The 23,146-nt window shown below is 41.9% G+C and overlaps 1 protein-coding gene across 1 annotated transcript; it reads left to right on the top strand.

Moving 5' to 3' along the window:
- The first annotated feature begins 1,477 nt into the window (after positions 1-1,477).
- LOC144056022 (sodium- and chloride-dependent taurine transporter-like) lies at positions 1,478-23,018 on the top strand. Its single transcript, XM_077572367.1, has 15 exons — positions 1,478-1,686; positions 8,391-8,620; positions 8,736-8,870; positions 13,435-13,523; positions 13,949-14,094; positions 14,590-14,722; positions 14,812-14,946; positions 15,163-15,266; positions 15,355-15,479; positions 15,639-15,751; positions 16,067-16,204; positions 16,833-16,935; positions 17,726-17,826; positions 18,287-18,457; positions 19,596-23,018. Exons 2-15 carry the CDS (start codon positions 8,392-8,394, stop codon positions 19,755-19,757), a joined length of 1,884 nt encoding a protein of 627 aa, XP_077428493.1. The 5' UTR covers positions 1,478-1,686; position 8,391; the 3' UTR covers positions 19,758-23,018.
- The last annotated feature ends 128 nt before the right edge of the window (positions 23,019-23,146 follow it).

The raw sequence follows: 23,146 nt of genomic DNA, 5'->3' as shown, positions 1-23,146 counted from the left end.
CAATATTTAGATAATAATTTTGAAATGCGGGAGGAAGCCTGAAGCCAGAATTGAATTCAAAACCTCCAAACGGTTCGGCAGACGTGCTCACATTTTGCTCACTCTGTTGGAGATGGATGGACGTCGACAGCAGAAATAATTACTTGATCAAGAACAATTAAACATTAGTACGAGAGTCATTTAACTTCTTTTTTTCTTCGGGCAATGAAATTCAATGCAAAATGTTGCATTTCCAGGAAAAAATGCAAAAGAGCAAAAGACAGTTTAGTTTCACATTGGCCAAATTAGTGACAAATGATTTGATGAATGTATTTTTTTCCCCCCTCATTTTTTTGGCGTATGTTGAATTGAAATGACGTGTTTGATCACGGTTTGCTGTACACTTACTTTTGCACCTTCCTTTGTATCAATTTTTTTGAAACTTTATTGTATTTTGAGGGAAAACGTAACATTTGTGTGTTCAACTGCACCATTTTCATACACAAATTTGTAACTGAGTCTTTTTTTTTTTTTAGCAGAAACAAGATGTTGGAGTGTGTTTGTTCATTTGTGATGTTAGACATAGCAATATTAAGATGGTCATTTATTTTTGCGTTTCTTGCGTTTTGGCTTTCACCTGAACGAATAGATTATGTTACTGGCAAAATATTACATTTCCGTGGGAAACTTTCTCATCTCATCTCATGTTTGTGTAAATAAATTGTACAATGAAACCAAAGTAGGCGACTGCATTTTGCACCATTTTGTGGTCAAACATGACATTCGCATGCACAAATATTGCTCTTTAGTGATCAAATGTGATTGCATCATTTTGTCAAATATGATCCAGTTACATTCGATAAATCGTCGACTGTCCTGTGGGAAAAACACTTGTATCCATTTTTAAAAACTGTTTGCAATTCAAAGTTTCATCCATACACTTAAAAATGACAAAAGCCGACATAGTGGTTTTTTTTTTTTTTTACAAGACAGCGATGAAATACTACTTTAAAGTGTATTAGAATCCAGATGCTTTTGTAAAGATGCATTTTATGAGTTAGCCTAGCTCTACTAAAAAAAAAAAAAAAAGCTATTTGTAGCCACATGTTTTTATTCCGTGCAAGTTTGCAACTACTTGATCAAATCAAATTGAGTTATATCAGCACACAATTTGTCTTCAGTTTTGTACATTTTTGTGCTCAACTATTGCCTTTCAGAGCATATTTGCCCCTCCTGTGCCTGCGTGCACCTGCCACGGTGGCTGTGATGCAGCGGCAGCATCACGGCTCCTCAATGGCGCGTTCAGGCACACCTCGGAAATCACAAATCCCCCCCCCATCAAAGCACGACAGCGTGTAGCGCGCACGGCCGGGATTCCGCGAAGCCGCGAACGCGTCGCCGCTCTCCTGTTGCTCCGTGAAGAAGAGGAGGAGGAGGAGGAGGATGGAGGGAGGAAGGTGGAGGAGGGGGAGGGAGGCCCGGTGATTTTCCACTCACTCGCGATGGTATCACTCCGGCCCCCCCAAACCGGAGGAGACAAAGTTCACACAGAGGAGCTTATAAGGAGGACCCGTTTTTTGAGAGACGTTCACTCAGTGTCGACATCAGAGGACAAAGAGGGACTTTTTCTTTGGTTTTTGTTAAATTGAAAAAATTGAGAAAAGAAGACAAAAAGCAAAACATTTAGAAATCGCACAGAGGCAGCAGGTAAGCGCACTCATCCTCCAAAATTTCTCCTTCCGCTCGCTTTTATTTCTAAAATATCATTTATGCTTTATGTTCTTTTTTGGGGGAGCGACTGTGAATGCCACACACGCCGCTTTCATCTGTCATTTTTGAGAGGTGACATTGAATGCAACACGCGCTGGTTTTCACTTGATGTTCTTGTGGCTGTATAGTTTTGCTGGCGTGACATTGAATGCAACGCAGTTTTTTGTGGTCCATTCATTTGACATTGTCGGCTCTTTTTGGCTGGGGTGACATTGAACGCAACGCGCGCAGGTTGTCTTCATTTGAGTGTCTTGTGTCTTTTTGTGGAGGGCGGCAGTGAATGCAACACGCGCTTGTCTCCTTCATTCAGTCGGGAGATGTCATTTCATATGCAAAAGTCTCTGGTGATTCTTTAATGGTGATTCGTATTTATTATATATGTTATCTTTGTAGCACCCCCGGTGATTCATATTTATTATATATGTTTTCTTTGTAGCCCCCCTCCCCCCAATGGGCAGGCGTCTTTCACGTGCAGGTGGGGGGAGGAAACGACTTCTTATATTTGATAACGTCGTTCATGTCTGATTACTGTTTTGATAAATGTATGCCTACGTTTATTATGTTCATGATGCCGATGATGATGATTGTTAATTGCGTGCGTTATTAAATGTAGCCAAAGCGCACGCACGCACGCACGCACACAGGCACAAAGCCGACGTGGAAGGGGGGTCGTGTAGAGCGCTCTCTCTCTCTCTCTCTCTCTCTCTCTCTCTCTCTCTCTCTCTCTCTCTCTCTCTCTCTCTCTCTCTCTCTCTCCCCGCTTCTCTATTTTTTTTAGTTTGACATTGTCTCTCTTTACCTCGCTCTTTTTCTTTTTCTTTATTTTTATTGTCCATTTGTTGTTTTCATTCAGTCTCTCTCTCTGTCTTTCTGTCTCTCTCTCTCTCTCTCTCTGTCTCATTTCCGTAAACTAAACCTAAAACCAAAAGAATCACTATACGTTGTGTATTTCAAACAGCCACATCACTTTGAATGTATGCTAGGCGTTAGCTCAATGCTAACACACGATGCATGCCATGAACAGGCGAATTAGCGAATTAGCATCAGCACATGCGGTGTTGCAACCCCTTAAGCAATGTGGAAACAGATACTAAAACAATACTTACAGGATGCATATTATTTGTAATTGTCTGCCAAAAATGACTGCTATTCCCGAAATGATGATATTTGTTTTTATATGACTGCATTGGAAGTCTTAGTCATCGAAAGGCTGACGCGTGCAAGAGTCACAAGGAGTCACGCTGTGAGTTGAACTGATTAATCGACGAGTTGATGAGTCGACTTTATGAATCGACGTCGATGTTTCAAGCTTGAGGTCGACTTATCGCTAATCACTGCTAAAGACTTTTGACGCCCTCATCTGTTGCCGTTAACAACAAAGCGACACGATCTTCATACACGTGCGCTCGGAAGTATGAAAATAAGTAGAAAGAGCTTCGTGCTTAGCCTGGCTAGTTACGGCTGTTCGCATTGCCGCTAGTCTGCAAATATTCATAAACGAGCGGGGCCGCGGAGCCGAGAATGACTTTCACGGCTCAAATTGACGCTTCGTCCTTGGCGGTAAAATGTTGTGTACGTTTCTAGAGCCTGGCTACAAAGTCGCGTCTTACATGTTACGATGACATATTTACAATAGACACAAGTGATCATCTTCCTGTGTTTACAATCTCCGAAAAATTAAGGCAGAACTGGGATCATATATATATATATATATACATATATATATATATATGTATATATATATATATATATACATATATACATATATATATATATATATATATGCATATATATATATATGACTTAAAAAATGCCTACAATCCCTATATGACCACACTCATAAATTCATATGATAAATATTGAAAAATGCTTGTAAGAAAAAAAGAAACTTATATATATATATATATATATATATATATATAATGTTTCTCAAACAGAGAATAAAAGAAGCACAGTCTAGGTACAAAATATAAAAATAATTTGTTTCCATTACTTCACCGAATTACCTGAGAAAAATAAATGCAGTACAAAAAAATACTTGAGGAATTATGAATAAAGTTTTGAACAAAGGCAACACAAAACCAATCCATCCAAATTACTTTATTAAAGAGAATTTGGTCATTCATGATGAAGTGGAAATTGCAATGAATAGAAGTCCTTCATGTACATAAATTCAAGAAAGTAGACTTTAATCTTGTAATATAATGGATATTGTTTTTAAAAAGTACACATATTGCATTTTAATGTTACACATTAAAAAAATGTAACAAATGTAATTTATAATATCAGGATAATTTTTTCCCAAAATAAATTCAAATGTATTTACTCTCATACAAAACACAACAATTTAACTTTTTATGCTTGGAAAAACACAACTTTTTTGTTCCTCCAAAAATACATATTTATTCACTGTAATCAGGGAATGAAATAAAATGTATTGCTTTTTCTCTCTCTCTCTCTGCATCTTTTTTTTCTTTCTCTCTTTCTCTCCTTCCTTCCTTCCTGCGAGCTGGATTGGTTTTGATGCCTGCCGACGTCCATTATGAAACGAAGGCTTGCATAACCATGTAGCCAGCGCGTGTGTGTGCGCGCGCGTGTGCGTGCGTGCGTGGCAGCTGCGATACCTGAGCAACAAAGCACACGGAACTAACATGATTTACACGGCGGGCCTGCCCTCGACCCCGAGCATGTTCACACAACAGCCGGCCTCAAAATAGTTCGGAATTCTTCATGACTCGTTTTGACTTTTGTTTTTCCAAATTCACTTATTGTCCGTTTGTTTTTAGAGCAGGTGTGTTGTTTTTTAGAAAATGCTTCATTTGAGTTATTAGTTTTAGCTTTAGTTTTTTTTAACTTGAGTATTTGTGGAAACTGACCGTTCGATGTTCCATATGGTCATGCAGTCATTCCAAAACAAACACCCAAATCTTTATTTAATATTTGATCTTCGTTTTTATAAAGACTATGCAGTACATAGTTGACATGACGTTGATATGGCCGACAAAAATTAAAAATGAGGCACTGAGAAACCAAAGTTGGCTAACTCCATTTTGGTTATTTCTAAGCTCAGAGAAAAAAAATAGCGAGAAAGCTAATATGTATTGCGACACATTCTGTGTCAATAGCATACGTTTGATTGTGAGTTATAGCGCCATCTGCGGGGATCTGCTGGTCATTACACTGCTTCACACACTTGAATTTCTGGTGCAGAGCCTCTTTTATTTGTTGACTAATCAAATAATCCACAGCAGCGAAGGAGATGAGTTCATTGCACTGCACGTCTTCCAGTTGAGCTCAGTGCTGCCACTGGCATGTTGTGGCACAACGTGGTACTACAACTGAAGGGTTTTTTTTGTTTTGTTTTCCTGATTTCAAACTTGCAGAAGTAGTTAAATTTAAATCAACACAATTAACAGACATAACAACTGCTTGAAAATCATCAACGTATAAACAATATTGTCCATCCTAATTGGTGGCGGTCGTTAGTCCTTCTTAAAATCAACGTCTCGTTAGCGGATATGCTCACTCACTTATTAAGGCGTCATCCATGTCGGAATAAAAAAAACGACAACTGGGAGCAAGCAGGAGGAGGAGGAAGATGATGATGACGATGATGATTGTGTAGTCGTTCAGCCCAGTGGAACTAAACATGCTTAAAATAGTGGAGTGGGTTACGTAAGAGCTTAGTGTGTGTGGCACACACACACACACACACACACACACACACACACACACACACACACACACACACACACACACACACATCCTGCGGTTCTCACAGCTGTGTGGAGGTCGTTTGATGCCACAATGATAAATTATGAATAAGCACATCATTATAAACTAATCATAAAATTATACACACATACATATAAATGTATTAAATTTTAATATTTTTCATCTTTTGTTTTATTTAAGAAAATACAATTTTAATCTCATGTTCCAATTTTTTTTATCTCATCTAATAAAAATACACATTCAATCTCAATGTCACATTGTCTGAATATTACAATTTATTTTTCTTGTTTAAAAAAATAATCAGGCTGCATGAGAGACTACCTTAAAAAACACACACATTTATTCCCATAACATTACAAGTTTTTTTCTGTTAAAAATAACTTTAAGCTCATAATATTTTCATGACTTTTTGTTTATAACTCAATCACTGGCACCCATTTTGACTAAAGAAACCCCCTTCGCTCCCGGCAGTTTTACTGGATTTTGACTGATTTTGCAAGGCCCACAGAATATTCATTTTTTTTCTTCTTCTTTTTTGTGTGTGGGGGGGGGGGGGGTATTCTGTTCTATTGCTTTCAAACATACCAAAAGAAAGAGTAGAGTCTCTTCTTTCATCAGGAAAAAAGTACATTTGTATTTGTTTCTGTTTTGCGGCAATTAGCATTAGAATATAGCTAAATTTCATCATTATTCACAAATCTATTTAGAATTGTGAGTAATTGAGTTTTTTTCCCAACATGGCCCTGGTTGATCTCCTTTGCTCTGCTTCCACCTGCTGGCCGTTTGTGTAATAGTTACCATTTCTTCAAACGTTCTTTGCAGTTGAGAGGCTGCATCAAAGCCTTCTGTATGCTTCAGCATTAAAAAAAAAAACATTTACATTTTTTTTTTTTATAAATACGTCTTTGGGACACTTAAAACATTTAAAGTAGAACATATTTATACGATTTTGGGAGCAAATGTTATGACAAATGTTGTGATATTAGGATGATTTTTCTTTACAAAAACAACACTTTTATTTCATCCATTAATAAAACCTCGCATTGAATTTCATATTTACATTTTTTTTTAGAAAAAAAAAGAAAACTTTTGTAATTTCACCATTTTTTTTGTTCTTCATAAAATACAATTTTTGTCTTAGAATTTTGAGATTTTTATTTTTTATTGAAAAAAATAGTCTTTGCAACATTTGATTGTTTTTAAATAAAAAAATGATGTTTATTTGAGATATTGTGGCGGATTTCCTCGAAAAAAAAAAACACATCTCACACTATTGCAACTTTTTTGGGTTTGCTTGTATTGACAAAATTGCTCAAATTGTTGCAATATTTCTTTCCCTGAACGTCCAAACCGTTTTGGAATTGCTGGAGTTGCTCCTGGTGTCCGCCGGTCCTGCTCGCGGCTTCTGACGGTTTCCCACCACGATCGGCAGCAGACAGAATGGCCGCCCGTTGTTGGCGCGCACACGCACGCTTTGGTTATAAATTAACCGTGGCGAAGCAGGTCACGCTGGACGGCTCGTGTATCATTAACTTGACTTCAACGCTTGCAACGGCTCGCACACGTCACGCGCATCCCAACGACCGCCCCAAAAAAAACGTGGCCTACCAGAACAGCCCAACTTCCCTCAATTCAATGGGGTCGTACACGTTGACATTCGCAACGGGGTGTGTAGACATTTGAGAATAGAATATCTTGCATGCGTAGCAGCAGCCTTCTATAAAAAGCAAGTGACGTGATGTCATAAAGACATCAGACTTGTGTAATAAAAAGCTCAGAGGAAAAAGCAAAATGCTTTGATGCTGGCTCTGAAACATTTGATTGGTTTCATAAAAATAAAAAAAAAATCTATTTCTGGAGCCCAAAGTAAAAAGATGTCAAGTAAAAATAGTTTTTTTTGGTGTGGAGCGTTTGATATTTACAAGAAAGACGTCAGACAAGCAGATCGGTAAACATTTCACATCATTTTGCTGTCATAATTGTACGAGATTTTTCTTGACAAGAATATGAATTTAATATGTTGCTGGTTTTTTTTTAAACGCTAAATTTTTGAAGTCTTTGTGGAAAAACATGACTTTAATCTCACAACTGGGACTGTTTTTGTGATCGTCGCGAAGTAGAACTCTTAAATGCAGAGGCAGCTTAGACCTGATGTTGGTCATTTGGCACATTGCAGTACTTGTTGCAACTTATTATTTTAAAAACTTGGAATATTGGGGGGCTGTGACAAAAAAATCAACAACCGTTGGATCCTTTCAGATCTATGAATGTGTTCCAGAACTCTAAAGTGCAGTGTCAGCTCAAAAAGTCACACGGGCTGCTTTCTAGTTGGGTGCAGGCTGCCAAGCGCGAGCTGTAGGTTTTTATGCCGATCGCGTACTTTTCTACAGAAATCGGCCAAACACGATTGACGGCCAATTGATCGGAGCAATTCATGGCTGATTCCCCCCCGTTCTTTGTTGTGGTGCACGATTTTTGGTGTTGATTTCTTAACTCTTTGACTGCCAGACGTTTTCAGAAAAGGGATGCCGTGGGTGCCAGACGATTTTAAGCATTTTGACTGATCTTTCAAGGTCCAAAGAAAATTTTGTGTTTGGACTAGGGAAACACACATACTACCAAATGAAAGATTGGACTCTCATCTTTCATCAGAAAAAAAAGTTTGTTTCTACCTTATTCCGTTTTTCAGTAATCAACAATAGAAAATGGTTAGTTTCATCTCTGTTTTGAAAAAAAAACGTCTTTTAACGTCTTTGGCACTCCTCCATAGGATTTTACTAAACGTTATTTAACGTTTTTGGCAGTCAAAGAGTTTAATTGAACATCATCGCGCTGAACCGATTGCCTTCCGTATTTACGATGATGATTCATTCCAAAGCTTTTTTTTTTTGCATTGCTGTGTTCAGAATGGCTCAGAAGGAAAAGCTCCAGTGCCTGAAGGACTTCCACAAGGACACCCTCAAGCCGTCCCCCGGCAAGAGTCCCGGAACCCGACCCGAAGACGAGGCTGAGGGCAAACACCCCCAGCGCGAGAAGTGGGCCAGCAAACTGGACTTTGTTTTGTCGGTGGCCGGAGGATTTGTCGGTTTAGGGAACGTCTGGCGCTTCCCTTACCTCTGCTACAAGAATGGCGGAGGTGAGGCAGCGACCAATCAGTCAGCAGTTCTGTATCTGGATTGTCCTTCTCTCAGTCGTCGAATCGAGCACAAGTGACACCAGCAGGCAAACGTCTGACGTTCTTCCCCTTTCAGGTGCTTTCCTCATCCCCTACTTCATCTTCCTGTTTGGCGGCGGCCTGCCCGTCTTCTTCCTGGAGGTGGCGCTAGGCCAGTTCACGTCCGAGGGTGGCATCACCTGCTGGGGCAAGCTGTGCCCCATCTTCACCGGTAAGTCCCGAGCAACGTTGGTTCTGATGCCGACGGTCAACGGCTGTTTTTTTTTTTGCCAAATGTGGAATACAATTAAGATCATTTGGACAAAATGCATTTCATGGAAGTGCAAGAAGTTCGTGTGAAAAGACATCAGGGTTGAAATATGAGGCAGATTTTCATTTTGATACTGTAGCGTTGGCATTCCGTTTTCGTTTTGGGGTTAGGATGTTATGGATTAAGGGTTTGGGTTGGAAGTGAATTAGAGCCTTGGGTTAGGTCAAGGTTTTTTGTTCATATTTAGGGTTAGAGGGCTAGTGAAGGATTAGTTGTCCTGGTTTGGAGTGGGTTTATATTTTGGCGAAAGTTCGGGTTGAGTAGGAGATCCAAGTTTTTGTGCGAGTTAGTTCTAGGATTTTTAATTTGGGGCTAGGTTTCGGTTCGATTTAAAGCCTCGGGTTAGGTTTTGTGTTATGTTGGGGTTCGGGTTAGTGAAAGATTAGCGGTTAGCTTGACAGGATTTTGATTGAGTTTATGTCCAGGTTCGGAGCTAGCATCAAAGTGTTGTGGATGGAATTCGTTTTGAAGTTTGGGTTTGGGTCCAAGTGAGATCCAACTTGGTGGTTGGGTTCATCTTACGTTAGAGGCTTAGGGCAGTGGCAAATGGATTCAGTTTACGTTCAGGTCGGGGTTTTGGTTAAGAAATACCATTAGGGTCTTACAGATTCAGGGTCAAGCATTAGGGTCTGGCTTGGGTTTGAGTTCAGATTTGGGCTAAATTTGTATTAAATCTTAGGGTTGGGGGCTTTGCTTTGAGGTTTGGATCAGGGGTTAAAGTCAAGATTAGGTCTTGGGTTGGTTTTTAGGGATAAGGTTGCTTTTAGCAGGTTTTGGACTTTGTTTCAGGTTAAAATTTACAATTGGCTTTGGTTGGTTTGGTGTAAAGTTTGTTTTGGGTCGGCTTTCTTGATCATTAATTTATCTATTTGTAAAAAAAAAAGAAAAAGTACTTCACTCAAGGCAGAATCAATTCAGTTGTTGAAATGAAGGACGTCCTCGAGTCTCAAGGCCAAAAACATCAAGCAGTCCCCGTGCTCTTCTCTGGCGTCCAATCGCTTTGTTATTGTCCCGAGTTACTGTTTGACTTGCGCTGTCCTCCCTCGACCCCGCTAATGTTGCACTTCCTGCGTCTTCCACCTTTACGGTCCTCTCCTCCAATCAGACGGCCGCCGCTGCTGTTGCCTGGCAACGCCGCGGCCTGGATTTCGACTTTGAAATGGTTTCTTCTCATAACGCCGATTCGGTCCTCGCCCAGTTGCATCTGTCTCGTCATCCTCCTCCCTCCTTTGTCCCCTCCTCCATTCCAAAATTGGGTTAATATATTCATCGCCCACGTCTGCTCGGCTCCACTTCGTTAATATTCATGAAGACTGTAATTGCTCTTTACAATATTCACGCGGGACGTTTCATCGCTTGATTTCAGTCCGCGTGCACACACACACACGCACACACACACACACACACCCGACACGATGTACAGAGTGTCCTGGATCACAGGTTGCCAAGGCAACAGTGCGGCAACGCATCAGTGCGATGGAGCGGGTGGAAAAAGGGAACGGGAAGAAAAAGGGCGAGCGAGAGGAGCTAAGATTCCAACGTGTCTTGATTTCTATTCACATCCATGTTCGGGTTCGGGGATGGATTTAGTTAGTGTCATAGTTAGTGGATTGAAGGTTTGGTTATGGGTTTCCCTTTGTGGGTTTGAGTGTAAATTAGGCTTCCCCAATCCTGGTCCTCGAGGGACGGTTTTCGGAATTGTAGGGTTTGTTTAGGGGTTACGATCTGGGACTGGGGCAGGATTTGGCTTTGTTTTTTTGGTTTGGATTAGCGTTTAGGATCATCTAGACATTTACCTATGAAAAAATATGTAACGAAATGAAAAGTGAAGTCGGATCAGTCATGCTTTATGATTAGCGATCTGAGAAATAGGAAGACATTTTTTGCCAACACGTGAGGTCAAATAAGGTCGTCACGTCAGTGGCATCATGGAGGACCACATGTGTGTGTGTCTGTTTGTGTTTGTTTGATCAGCATCTGACCGTGCGCACACACACACACACACACACACACACACGTGCACAGATGGTGCAAAGGACCCTGAAGGACATTCTTTTGGACAGCCGGCCTTGGCACACACACAAACACACACACAGCACATGTTGGGTCTACATTTCTAGTGGGGACATCCCATTGACATAATGCATTCCCTAGCCTCTCCCCCTTAACCCCAAGCATCACAACTGATTGCCCAATTCTAACCCTAACCCCAACCAAAATCCAGTTCAAACCCAAACTCTAAAACCAAGTCTTGGACCTTCAAAAAGAGGTCTGGACTAATGGGGACCATCAAAATGTCCCCACAATGACACGTTGTCCCCACAATGATAGTAAAAATCCAGAAAATGGTCCTCATAATGTGATATACACCTACACACACACACACCACTGAGATGTTCATGGTTAAAGGGAGATGCCTGGCATCCAGAGTTTGATTTTTGGTTTTGGAGTCTCAGGACAATCTGAGCATTCGGTCTGGTCTTTGTTGCAGGTCCTGCTGTAGTGATCGACTCATTAGAAGTATGTGGCACAAGATGTTGCTCCAGTGAACAGGACAAAATAATCATAATAATCTGGAGGAATGCCATCCGGTCCGGTTGCTTTACTTACCTTGCTTCAGCCAAGAAAGAACCTTGCCGACTTCATATTGAGACAAATGGAATAAGGCAACAAAGCTTCTGTGTTGACTGCCTCAAATGTGGAGATGAAATGATTGCGTTCATTTGGGAGAAAATGGAAAGAAGCCACCGAGGTTTGGTTTCTGGCTTTATAAGAGCTTACAGTTCTCAAGCCCTGTCAAATTTGCTGAGGGTCGATTTGCCTCAATTCGTCCTACACTTGTTTTCCATAAACACATTTGGCAGATTTAATAGATGAATCTGGAGTGCAGATCTGGCCCACTTGCAGTCAGTGCTGTTGGGTTCGAAAAGAAAGAAAGTTTATATTCAAAGTATTGATTCAGTTCTTCTGATTTAAAAAGTGTCTTGTCTGTGGCTCAAGACATTCTTGTAGTTGCGTTTCAGAGTCTTTAGACCACCATTGATGACTGTCTGCTAGTTTATCAATCTGTTCTTCTGTACATAAATGGGGAGGAGCGAGATGGACCGGCGGTCGGTCACACTTATGGAAGGTACAAGTCAGGAGACTTTTTGTTGCTTTGAGAACTTTTGGTGGGGTGTTCAAAATGGTAAGGATAGATTTGAAAGGACGCTTCAAATTTCCGGCTGCAATAATCGCAGTGCCGGAACGGGATTGTTCACATCTGTGTGAGATGTCTGCAAGTTGGAGGCGTCGTGGATATGCAGAGTCGGCATCAAAACAGCTGAGAGATAAAAGGGTGACATTTAATAACACGCCATTCAAGGTTGGTGATGGTGACACAAGTCTTGTAAATAAAAATAGCGTCTGCGCTCCGACCATGTTTAGTCTCCAACCGTGCACGATCAAGCCTTCTGCTTACCAAACTTGTCCAACCGTAGGCACAGCAAATGCGCCACCTGCCGGGTTTGGAACACGGCTGAGCAAGTTGACGCTTTTTCTCTGGCAGCGATTACATGTCGGCCCGGTAAATTGTCCATGGCGGGTCCGCCACGGGGCGGCCACGGAGTCCTCCTTGCGAGGCTCGTCACCGGTGGTGTTGGGAGCCACCTTGGCCTCTCCAAGTGTGCCGAGTCTCATGTCCACACGTCCACAACTCTGACGCAGACGCTCGCTTGCCTAAAGCAAAGCAGGTATGCCGTAACGTCTTCTCATCTCAGGCCTGGAATAACTGTAAGCAGAAACTGCCTGGCGTTATCTCAAGTCCTAAGAACGGATACATTTAAGACAATCAACAATAAAAGAGCTCTAGCAACAACGCCTTGCAGCGGAGGGTCCCGCCTAGGCCTTGGACTACGGTCAGGGTGACGGTACGGGTTTGAACACGCTGGAGTCACATTCAGCCCGCCGCACACCGAGCTCTGTGGCCAAAACAAACCGAACCGGCGCACCGCGAGCGCTTTGGCAACTCGATTTCAGGAATAGCCGAATGGACGTGTTCTGGTGTCGCAGATGAAACTGCCAATCCAAAATGCACGTACACACAAAATCTGTTTCTAGGTTTTAAGTGTTTAGTTTCATTCCAGAATGTAGGCCAGAATCTGTGTTGCCAAAATTCGCAGGTGCAGTCAGTGAATGGTGTCCTCGATCATTGCCAACAACCGCTCAAAATAAATTCTTTTTGCCCGTTTCTTCTCTTTGTGGCCTTCTGCTTCCTCCTTGACAATCGCACCATGCTGATATGGTTCAGTAAAAAAAAAAAAAACAATACCAAACAGTATACTGGATGTGGAGTCTCAAAAGCTGGTCCAGGGTTGCGTTTTTTTTCAGTTGCAGCGTGTCGATGGATGTCGCATTCTTAATCGTTTGGAGCGCGGCCAGATGTGAACAGATGTGAAAGCGTGCCGCCTTCCTTGTGTGATTGCAGGAATCGGGTACGCCTCCATCGTCATCGTGTCCCTGCTCAACATCTACTACATCGTCATCTTGGCCTGGGGGCTCTACTACCTGTTCCAGGTACCGCAACCATACGACCACATATTGCTGGCATCCTCACATCATGAAAACGACACAGAATGTGTTTGTTTGATTGGGCCGTTACAATTCCATCTTCAAAAATAACTCGAGACATCAGATTGATCAATAACTTGTCAAAATAACAAACGAAGGTGAAGAGTGACTAAAGAGTAAAGATTTGTGGGAAAATGAAACGGACCAAATTTGGGCTTTGGACGTTTGGGTCGATTTGGCCTCTTCATGACGGCGGTCCGGCGGTTTTTCAAATGCCAAGGATTGCGTAAATCCTTCCACAGCAACTCCGCAGCCTAATTTCGTTAGCGCCGACGTGTGCGTAAAGGACACCTTTGACAAAGTCATCGACGTCTATCAATATTCCCCAAAGCACATTTGAAAGTTGCTGCCTTTGTCTTTGCCCCTTCAAGTGTTTCCAGCCCGAACTGCCGTGGGCCAAATGCAACCAGCCCTGGAACACGGATCGCTGCATCGAGGACACGTACCGCAAGAACAAAAGCCTCTGGCTGCCTTCCAACTTCTCCAACTTCACCTCCCCTGTCACCGAGTTCTGGGAGTACGTACGCAACCACACAAAATGGCGGCTAATAGAGTGAAAGGGTTCCTTTTAAGGATTTGGGGCGAGGGTTTGGATTTGTGAGGCAGGATTCAGGGGATTTCTGTTAGGGGTTTGGTGTTACGGTTAAGGTTTTGGTATCTAGGTTCAGTTTAGGGTTTGATTTTAGCGGTTCGGTTAAACGTTGCCTTTGCGTTTGGGTTTCTTGGTTTGTGGATCCAATTTAGAGTTCGGGTTTGAGGGTGGCGTTTCGGAGTCAGAAGGCAATGCTCCGCATTAGGGTTACAATTAGGGTTTGAGGATAATATTGTTGGGTTTTTGAATTTATAGATTTGTAGATTCAGTTTAGAAGCTGGTTTGGTTTAGGGTTTGTGGGTTACGATTAAGCTTTTTTAGGGCTTTGTGTTAGGAGTCCAAGATTGGGTTTAGGTTGGGTTCAACTAATTCATGCGGTTGTGCTTGACATGTTAATCACTGGCGTCCTTGACGGTGCAGACACAAAGTGTTGGGCATCAGCAGCGGCATTGAGGACGTGGGCCCCATCAAGTGGGACCTGGCGCTGTGTCTCCTGCTGGTCTGGGTCATCTGCTTCTTCTGCATCTGGAAGGGCGTCAAGTCCACTGGCAAGGTCGGTATTTGCCCTCCAACAGCGTCAGGAAAGTCGTCATGTCAAGTTGACGTCATGGTCATGTGATGGTCATGTGATCTGGCCTTCAGGTGGTCTACATCACGGCCACCTTCCCGTTCGTCATGCTCATCGTTCTGTTGATCCGTGGCGTCACCCTGCCCGGTGCCACCGAGGGCATCAAGTTCTATCTGTACCCCGACCTCGCCCGCCTCAAGGACCCAGAGGTACGTGCTAACATGTTAGCATCCCACTATTCTACCATCTTACTGGTACTAGTTCTCATGGTACAAGTTACTGAACCACGGTCTTATGTTAGCAGCGCCAATGAATGAACATCAGTCAGTCAATCGTCTTAATGTCTCCCGTGTCCGTCCACCTGTCTGTCTGTCCACCTGTCTGTCCACCTGCTCTGTCTGTCTGTCCATGTGCTCTCCGGTCAGGTGTGGATCGACGCCGGCACCCAGATCTTCTTCTCCTACGCTATCTGTTTGGGCGCCATGACGTCCCTCGGCAGTTACAACAAGTACAAATACAACTGCTACAGGTCAGTAGGGGGTGCTAGAGAGGTGGTCTGTTTTTTTTTTTCATGTTTATGGATTAATCGATTGATTGATGCCACGTGTGTGCCACAGGGACTGTTTGCTGCTGGGAGCCCTCAACAGTGGTACCAGTTTTGTGTCTGGTTTCGCAATCTTTTCCGTCCTGGGCTTTATGGCGCAAGAGCAAGGAGTGAACATTGCGGATGTGGCAGAATCAGGTACGAGGCTTCCCAAACTTTGGCAGGCAACTTGAGCGATTACAAAAATGCCAAATGTTTTGGCCACCGAAGCTCGTGGTGAACGTTTGTAATCGATGATGAGACTGCAATGCGAAAGACTTGTAAGCAGTTCTAACCCGTGTGCTGGAATCCCTTCAGGTCCCGGCTTGGCCTTCATTGCCTACCCCAAAGCCGTAACCATGATGCCTTTCCCCACACTCTGGGCCATCCTCTTCTTCTTCATGCTCCTGCTGCTTGGCCTCGACAGTCAGGTGAGCCCCTCGCCTTCGGCACACGAGGGTCTGCGAGGGCTTTCCCGGATGTCTTTTGTTGGTCTTCATTTTTGGACTCAAGGACGAACGAACACGATTGCGTCACACGTTCCAAAATCGAAATGCAGCAAACACCATCGAGTCGCAGCTCATACGAAAGCTCTCCAAGACGGCTTTGGAGATGCGCTCTTCATTATTCACATTAGGGTCAACTCAAAATGATTTTTGCTTGAGAAACTAAAACGAAACATGCTTCGGACACGCCACGTAACACGGCGGAGGTCATGCAAGCTGCAATGTGTTTTGTGTGTGCAGTTTGTGGAGGTGGAAGGGCAGATCACATCACTGGTGGATCTGTATCCGTCCTTCCTACGGAAGGGTTACCGCAGAGAGGTCTTCATCGCTATCATATGCTGCATCAGCTACCTGTTGGGACTCACCATGGTTACCAAGGTAACACACACACACACACACGCAATCAATCAATATTGAATAATATATAACAGCTAAAATTGAGAGTAATGAAATCAAAAGCTTGTTACTCGTTGCGAAGATCAAAATGCACAAAAACAATTTTTTGGGGTCAAGTTCTGTGGGCCCAAAATGTCCGTTATGAAGTGAGCAAAGGTTGCGTCGGAGGTGACGTTTGGTGCAGGATGCAGGACAAGATGGCTCCACCGGGGCTCCTCCCACATGCAAATGCGGACATGTCGCCGGGTCACCGCCTCGCTCGGCGTTCTGCCTGCGCAGCCAAATTGCTTGGCCAGCCAAAGTCGTCACGGAAGACATTTTGAATTTCGCAGCCCGCCGCACACTCAATCCAAACATGAGTTTCCTCGTTGGATTGCTGGTGTCACCTTGAACGTTATCGCCGGCGTTATCTGTTTAATGGCCGCCATGACGTGCGAGAGCGCATTTGGAAAGTAATTTCAAGCGTTTCACTTTTGCCATCTTTTTTTTGTTATGTTCTAGATTAGGACCTTCAAATAAACAGAAATGTTTCTGTACATTTCCTGGGCTGTTGTTGGAGTGATAAAGTGAAGGCGAAAGTCATGGTCTGTTTGCGTCTGCGTGTCCTCAGGGTGGCATGTACGTGTTCCAGCTGTTTGACTACTATGCAGCGAGCGGTGTGTGCCTTCTGTGGGTGGCATTCTTTGAATGTATCGCTGTTGCCTGGGTTTATGGTGAGTAGCGAACCGCGCAAACACAAAACGTCTCCGGCGTCGAATCATGCTAAAAATAGCAACATTTGAAAATGCTAACCTTTTCAATCGAAATCAAAAAAACATTTTGGAATGCGAACATTTCAAAGCATTTTAAAATGCCGTTATTTGAAAATTGCGTCTGTTATCCGATGCTAACGTTTAAAAAATACTAACATTTGAAATTGCAATTTTTTAATGATGAAAAACATCTAACGGAATTTTTTGGGGGAGCGCTAATATTTCAAAGAAGCTAACATTTTAAAAGGTAATTATTTGGAAGTTATTGTAAATAAAAAAAAAAAAGTTGAAAATAAATTTAAAATGAATTTTTTGGGGGAATGCAAACATTTAGAAAATGCTGATAATAAAAATATTAATAATAGTAATGATAATAATTCCAATATTTAGAAATGCTAACAGGTAGCTTGAAAATACAGAACTAAAAATTAAAATATTAACATTTAAATACAAATATTTTGGATTGCTACCATTTCAGAAACACTTTTTAAAATGTCAATAATTGAAAATGCTAATGTTAATGTTCCCAATGTTAGCATTTGAAAATACTAACATGCAAACACTTCAAAATAACAACATTAGAAAATACTATCATTGTTATGCTAATATTTGAAGATAAAAACATTTGAAAGTGCTAACATGTTGAAATGCTAATATTTGCAAATGCTATTTTTAGAAAATGCTCATGTTGCAAGATTGAAATGTGATCATTGAAAAGTTTCTTGAAAGCTGAACTGGCGTTTTTGTGCAGGCGTTGATAACTTCTACGATGCTGTGGAGGACATGATCGGCTACAGACCGAACCCTTGGATGAAGTGGAGCTGGTCTGTCATCACTCCCTGCTTGTGCGTGGTAAGGCAAAGAGCTGCACGCTGCCGCCGCCGCCGCCGCCGCCGCCGCCGCCGCCGCCGCATATTTCAAACGGAATCCACCGGCTACAGCACATGCCCGTCGAAACCTGCCAACTGTTGCGCATTTTCTAACGGAAATCACTGAACGTTAAGTGGCCTGTAACGCGATTGTTCCCGATACGCTTCTTAAGCAGAATAGACAATCGGCGTTCTTCTGCCAGTGCTTTAATATCTTAGCAAGCTAGCAGACGAGTCCAACGTTAGCCCAAAGCTAACGACTCGAGGCCAACCGCAATCGCCGCTAGTTCATAGATTCTAATCGGCAGTGCGGCGCAAAGTCAAGCTTCGTCTGCAGATTATGAATGTGCTAATAATAATAAACACCGATAATGAAGGAGCCAATGTTGTGCTACTTTGCTAACCGTGCCGATAAGATCAAATGTCGGTTTGTGTGTCTGCAGAGCTGCTTTATTTTCTCTCTGGTCAAATACAAGCCGCTGACGTACAACAAAGTGTACAAGTATCCCGACTCGGCCATCGGACTGGGCTGGACTTTGGCCTTGGCCTCCATGATCTGCATCCCCATGGTGGTGGTCATCAAGATCATCCGCTCCGACGGGCCGCTCATTGAGGTGGGCGCCTCCGCAAAGGGAATCGCGGCCATCGACAAGCACGCCGATGGCAACGTAGCCAAACGGAACGAATGATGTTGTCGCTTCTTTTTCAGCAAATGCGCCCGTTTTGACTTCCATGCCACGTGACAGCAAATGTAGTGTTGTCATGGCAACAGATGCTTTTAGAGCGCAAACGAGCCCGCGTCAGCAATAATGTGTCATTTTCCTTTTCACAAACAGACGTTTAACGCACACATATTTGACCTAATATAACCTCTTCCGCGCATCAAATAGTCTTATGGCAAAAGCCTTTGTATACATATTTGTCAGCAAATATCACGTTGTCATGGCAACAAGTTTCTATATGTAAAATGTCCACGTACTCTACATACATTTTTTGGCACTTTTTGTGGCAAAATATTATGACTTAATAATGTTTAGCTCTGCCATTTTGGGAGCAAATTGCGTGTTTAAATGCCAAATATAATCATAAAGTTGCTTGTTAGCTAAATGTCTTGTTTGAACGGTGATATGTAACCTTTTTGTTTTTGTTTTTGTGTAACCTTTTAGCCAAGATGTTGTGTCTGCTTGCTTTGGTCATCTCGTGTGTGCAAATATGGTCAAATGTTCACAATTCAATCTGATTGGCATGTCCAACACTTGATCTGTTTTAATTATTGTTACACATTATTCAAGTTAAAGTGTGGAAAATAGCTTGCAAACAAATCCCTTAACCCTCTTGAACGCACAATTGTCTGACGTGTCGTAGAACTCCGCCCCTTCCCTCATTTTGCAGGAACCGGGCTGCATTATGTTGCCTCGAGATTTAATGAATAATAATTAAAAAAAAAAAAATAAAAAATACATTTGAATAAGCCTATTTTGTATAAATAAATAATAATAATAATAATAAGAAGAAGAAGAAGAAAAGTTATTAGTGGAAAATGCAAATTGAATTTTTATCATAATTTTTTTTGCAAAAATATATTTTTTTTAATTGGTGAGATTTCTATCAATTATATGCAAATTCCGCTATAATTGCTATGTGTCCTCTATCCCAATGTATGAATCCAACGTGAGCAGTGTCGTATCTGTGAACTATTCTGCCCAATAACGCCAACATGTAGTCTGACCAATTTTTGTCGTCTCTCTGCAGAGGATCAAGGCGGTGGCCGCCCCAGTTCGCGGCGGGGCCAGTTCCCGCCCGGCGGACCACCGCAGCCCCCGGGACCTGGCCTACCCAGTAGTGGACCCCAACGGGAACAAGGGACTGCTGATGAAGGGCCCCTCACACACCATCGTAGAAACCATGATGTAAAAACAAAAGAAGAAAAAAAAGCAAGAACGCGGGGCGGGAAGCTCTCCATGAGATCGCTTTCCTCTCCCGCCAGCCTCCCAAACGCTTTTCCTCAAGCTAACGCTAACTAGCCGCCTTCTGTTTTGCCGTCTGTCTGTCTGTCCGTTTCTCTGTCTGGTGGAATAAGAAAAAAAAAAAAAAGGGTTGTAAGGAAGAAAATTTAAAAAGTAGTTTGAAATGTTTTTAGGATTACTTGATGAAGGAATTTCTTCTTCGTCTTCTTCTGGATAAGAAGGCGACCTTGGAGTCTCCTGGAATCAAAAGTTCAGAGTTGGACTGAATCCCAAAAAAAGAAAGCCGATTATGGCGAGAATGTTTACGGCACACAGTGTTTTTTTTTTTTTTTGTGTTTTTTTTTAAGTGGCAGCCCCCTCAAATCTGTTTTGCTGCGACCATTTTTATACGTGACAAATCAAAGCTGTGACAAGCCAAAAAACAAACAAAAAAAAGTACGTAAGCAAAGAATCCACTTGAATGTGTAAGTGTGAAAAGTCCAAAGCGGAATGCTGGTTGTGAAACGCACCTTAACGCACACAATGGCCATAAACGCCGAACCCCGAGACGATTGGATGGGATGATGAACCCTTGACCTTTGTCGTGTTTTGGCGTCGTGTTTCGTGGTAGCTGATGTGTCTCTTTATCTAGTTCGATGTCTCGCTCTTGTAGACCCGATCCGGCCTCCGATCGGACTCAGATGGTTTTCCCCGCGCCCGCAAACTTCAATTACCACTATTATTATTATTATTATTATTAGTCCTCCTCTGTCGATGTTCTCTTAGGGCTGTCGTGTTCTTTTATTCACTGTGAATGAGTAGTTTCACGTAGAACAACAACCCAACCGCTAGACAAATGGGATGGACAAAAGTATTGGGACGACAAAGTAGTAACGCTGTCGCTAGGCGGACTTCACACAATGGGGGGGGGGTTGGCAGTTATGCAAGCCCCATTACAAAATGCCATATGACGGTCAGTGCGATGTTTCCATGGCAACGTGCAAAACATCACCTGGAAGAGAAATGACTCAACTTTAAATTTGAGCAAAAGTATTAGGCCAGACAACAACAACAACAACAACAACAAACTTGGCAACTTTGACAAAAGTATTGGGACAAAAGTAAAACAAAACAGTAAGAAAATGTATGAGCTAAAAATATTGTATCTGTATTTGGACCTAATTAATTGGTTAAAATTGAAAAAAATTGGATATTTGGACATAAGTATAAAGACAGAAATGGGGGATATGGAGGAATTTGGACAAAAATTATTTGACAAAAAAAGAAGTTTCACCGTAAATATTGGGGCAAAATGTGGGAAAAACTTTTTGTATTATGGGAAAAAATGGGACAACGTAAGAATTAATACCTAAGTATTGAGGGGGGAAAAAGTAGAATTTTGATGGGGACTTAAGACAAAAGTAAACAAATATACGAAAAAAATGTGTAAATGTAGTCATTAGTAATCAGACAATGAATGTCGGGGAAATATGTGTGTATTTGCACAGTTTTTAAATCGGCATAATAATGAATTACTGCTCTGTATTAATTATACATGTTCAGTATTAGCCGCTGCTGGAATTGCACAACATCCACACGGCAGCGCAAGGACAGGAAATCGAAAACGTCAACTCAAAAGAATGTTGTTTTTCATTTTGAACAAGTCCTATGCGTATTTCACAATTGAACCCCTGTTCTGTATTAAGTATAATTACGCATGACGCCATCTGCACTGATAAAATCTCCGTCTCAATACTTTTGTCCACAAAGTCCGACTTTATTTTTTTCAACCGCACCATCAACAGAGTCCATCCCATCCTTCACGCACACACATGCTAACGTCACGCTACCATCACGCTAACACCATGCTAACAACATACTAGCATCGCTAAACAACATTCTCGATGAATCATTCAAAGTCGTCAGTTTCTTCAATAAATAGTTGACCTTGTGATGCGCGCTAGCTAAATAGTTTGTCACCCTCAAATAAATTAACTTGTTCCTTTAAATAAATGCTTCCTATTTCCAATTAATAGATAACATCATGACGTTTATCTCCAAATAAACAGCTCGTTGCTTTCCCCGCCTCAAATTATTCATAAATTTGTACTCAAATATGTGCTTCATATCAATGTTTTCACCTCAAATAACTTATTTTTTCCTCAGATAATGAAATACTTCATGTCCTTTTCATTTGATCAAATAGCTCATTTTGTTTTTCCTCCCTCAAATGGTTTGCTCATAACACATTCCTCTCGAATAAGTACATGACATCAGTCTCCTCAAATCAACCACGTTGTGCCCTCAAATATAGTAAATATCACTTCATATTTTCCTCAAATCAATTCGATTTTTCCTTAAAATACTTGATATCACATGTTTATCCCCTCTTCAAATAAATACTCACTTATTATTGCTTTCTCCGCAAACTCAGTAGCTGATAGAATTTCATCTTTTTCCTCAACTAAAAAGTCATTCTCCACAAATATGGCATCTTTTTCCTCAAAGTTTTCATTTCATATTCTTTTCCTCAAATAAACAAATGACATCATGAACTCTTTGTAAAAAGTGCTCAAAGTTCCGCATTCTCTCCGGCGTCCTGAACGCCGCGCCACCACTCACGAGCAAACTAGCGACTGCTGCTAACAAGTGACGCTAACGAGCTTGAAATCATTTTCGGCCATTTTGGTGCCGCTGACATCTTCATGAATTCTCATTTTTGTTGATCTTTTTTTCAATATTTCGATATCTCGTCACTCACGTCAGTCGCGTGCAATAACGATTGTGGTTTTCCAAAGTGTTTGGCTCGAGCGTTGGATGAGTCGCAGGATTGTCGGCGTGTGCGTGTGTTTGTATTGACTCGGTGCTGCCCCCTAGCGGGCAGACGTCAGGGAAGGAGCGAGCCCCGATTTCATTTTCATGAAATTTCCATTTCCATTTTTTCCCTTAGTCGTTCGATTGGTCCGATTCCACCGTCACAGGGAAAGCACATTTACGCTGCTCTTCATCTTCATCATCTTCGTCGTCATCCCACTCACGGTTTCCATGGCGACGGCCGCCATGAGAACTTGACAAGACGCTTTTCAACCAGCTTTTCTTTAGTGTGTTTCCTTCCAAGTCATCTGTAAGCTTGAAAAAAAAAAAAAAAAGTGTTGATCAGGTTTCAAAAATGTGTAAAAGTTGTTTTTTGTTGTTTCTTGATAAAAAATAAAATAACATAAAAACAGCAGTTTGTGTTTTATTTCTTCTTGTCATGCGACACAATTTTGGGGGTGGATTTTATTTTGAACAAAAATAAGTGTCCCAATATATTTGGACAGTGTTTTGGCCGAAGCCAATTTTGACAGAAGTTAAAAA

The sequence above is a fragment of the Vanacampus margaritifer genome, chromosome 8, assembly GCF_051991255.1.
Source record: "Vanacampus margaritifer isolate UIUO_Vmar chromosome 8, RoL_Vmar_1.0, whole genome shotgun sequence".
NCBI classification, from domain to species: Eukaryota; Metazoa; Chordata; class Actinopteri; order Syngnathiformes; family Syngnathidae; genus Vanacampus; species Vanacampus margaritifer.
Note: the sequence above shows the minus strand (reverse complement) of the source record. Positions and strands in the feature narration are given on the sequence as shown.

Coding starts and splice junctions, on each gene's coding strand:
- LOC144056022 (XM_077572367.1), top strand. CDS start 8,392: ATGGCTCAGAAGGAAAAGCTCCAGTGCCTGAAGGACTTCCACAAGGAC. Junction 8,621..8,735: donor CTGCTACAAGAATGGCGGAG/GTGAGGCAGCGA, acceptor TTCCCCTTTCAG/GTGCTTTCCTCATCCCCTAC. Junction 17,827..18,286: donor TCACTCCCTGCTTGTGCGTG/GTAAGGCAAAGA, acceptor GTGTGTCTGCAG/AGCTGCTTTATTTTCTCTCT.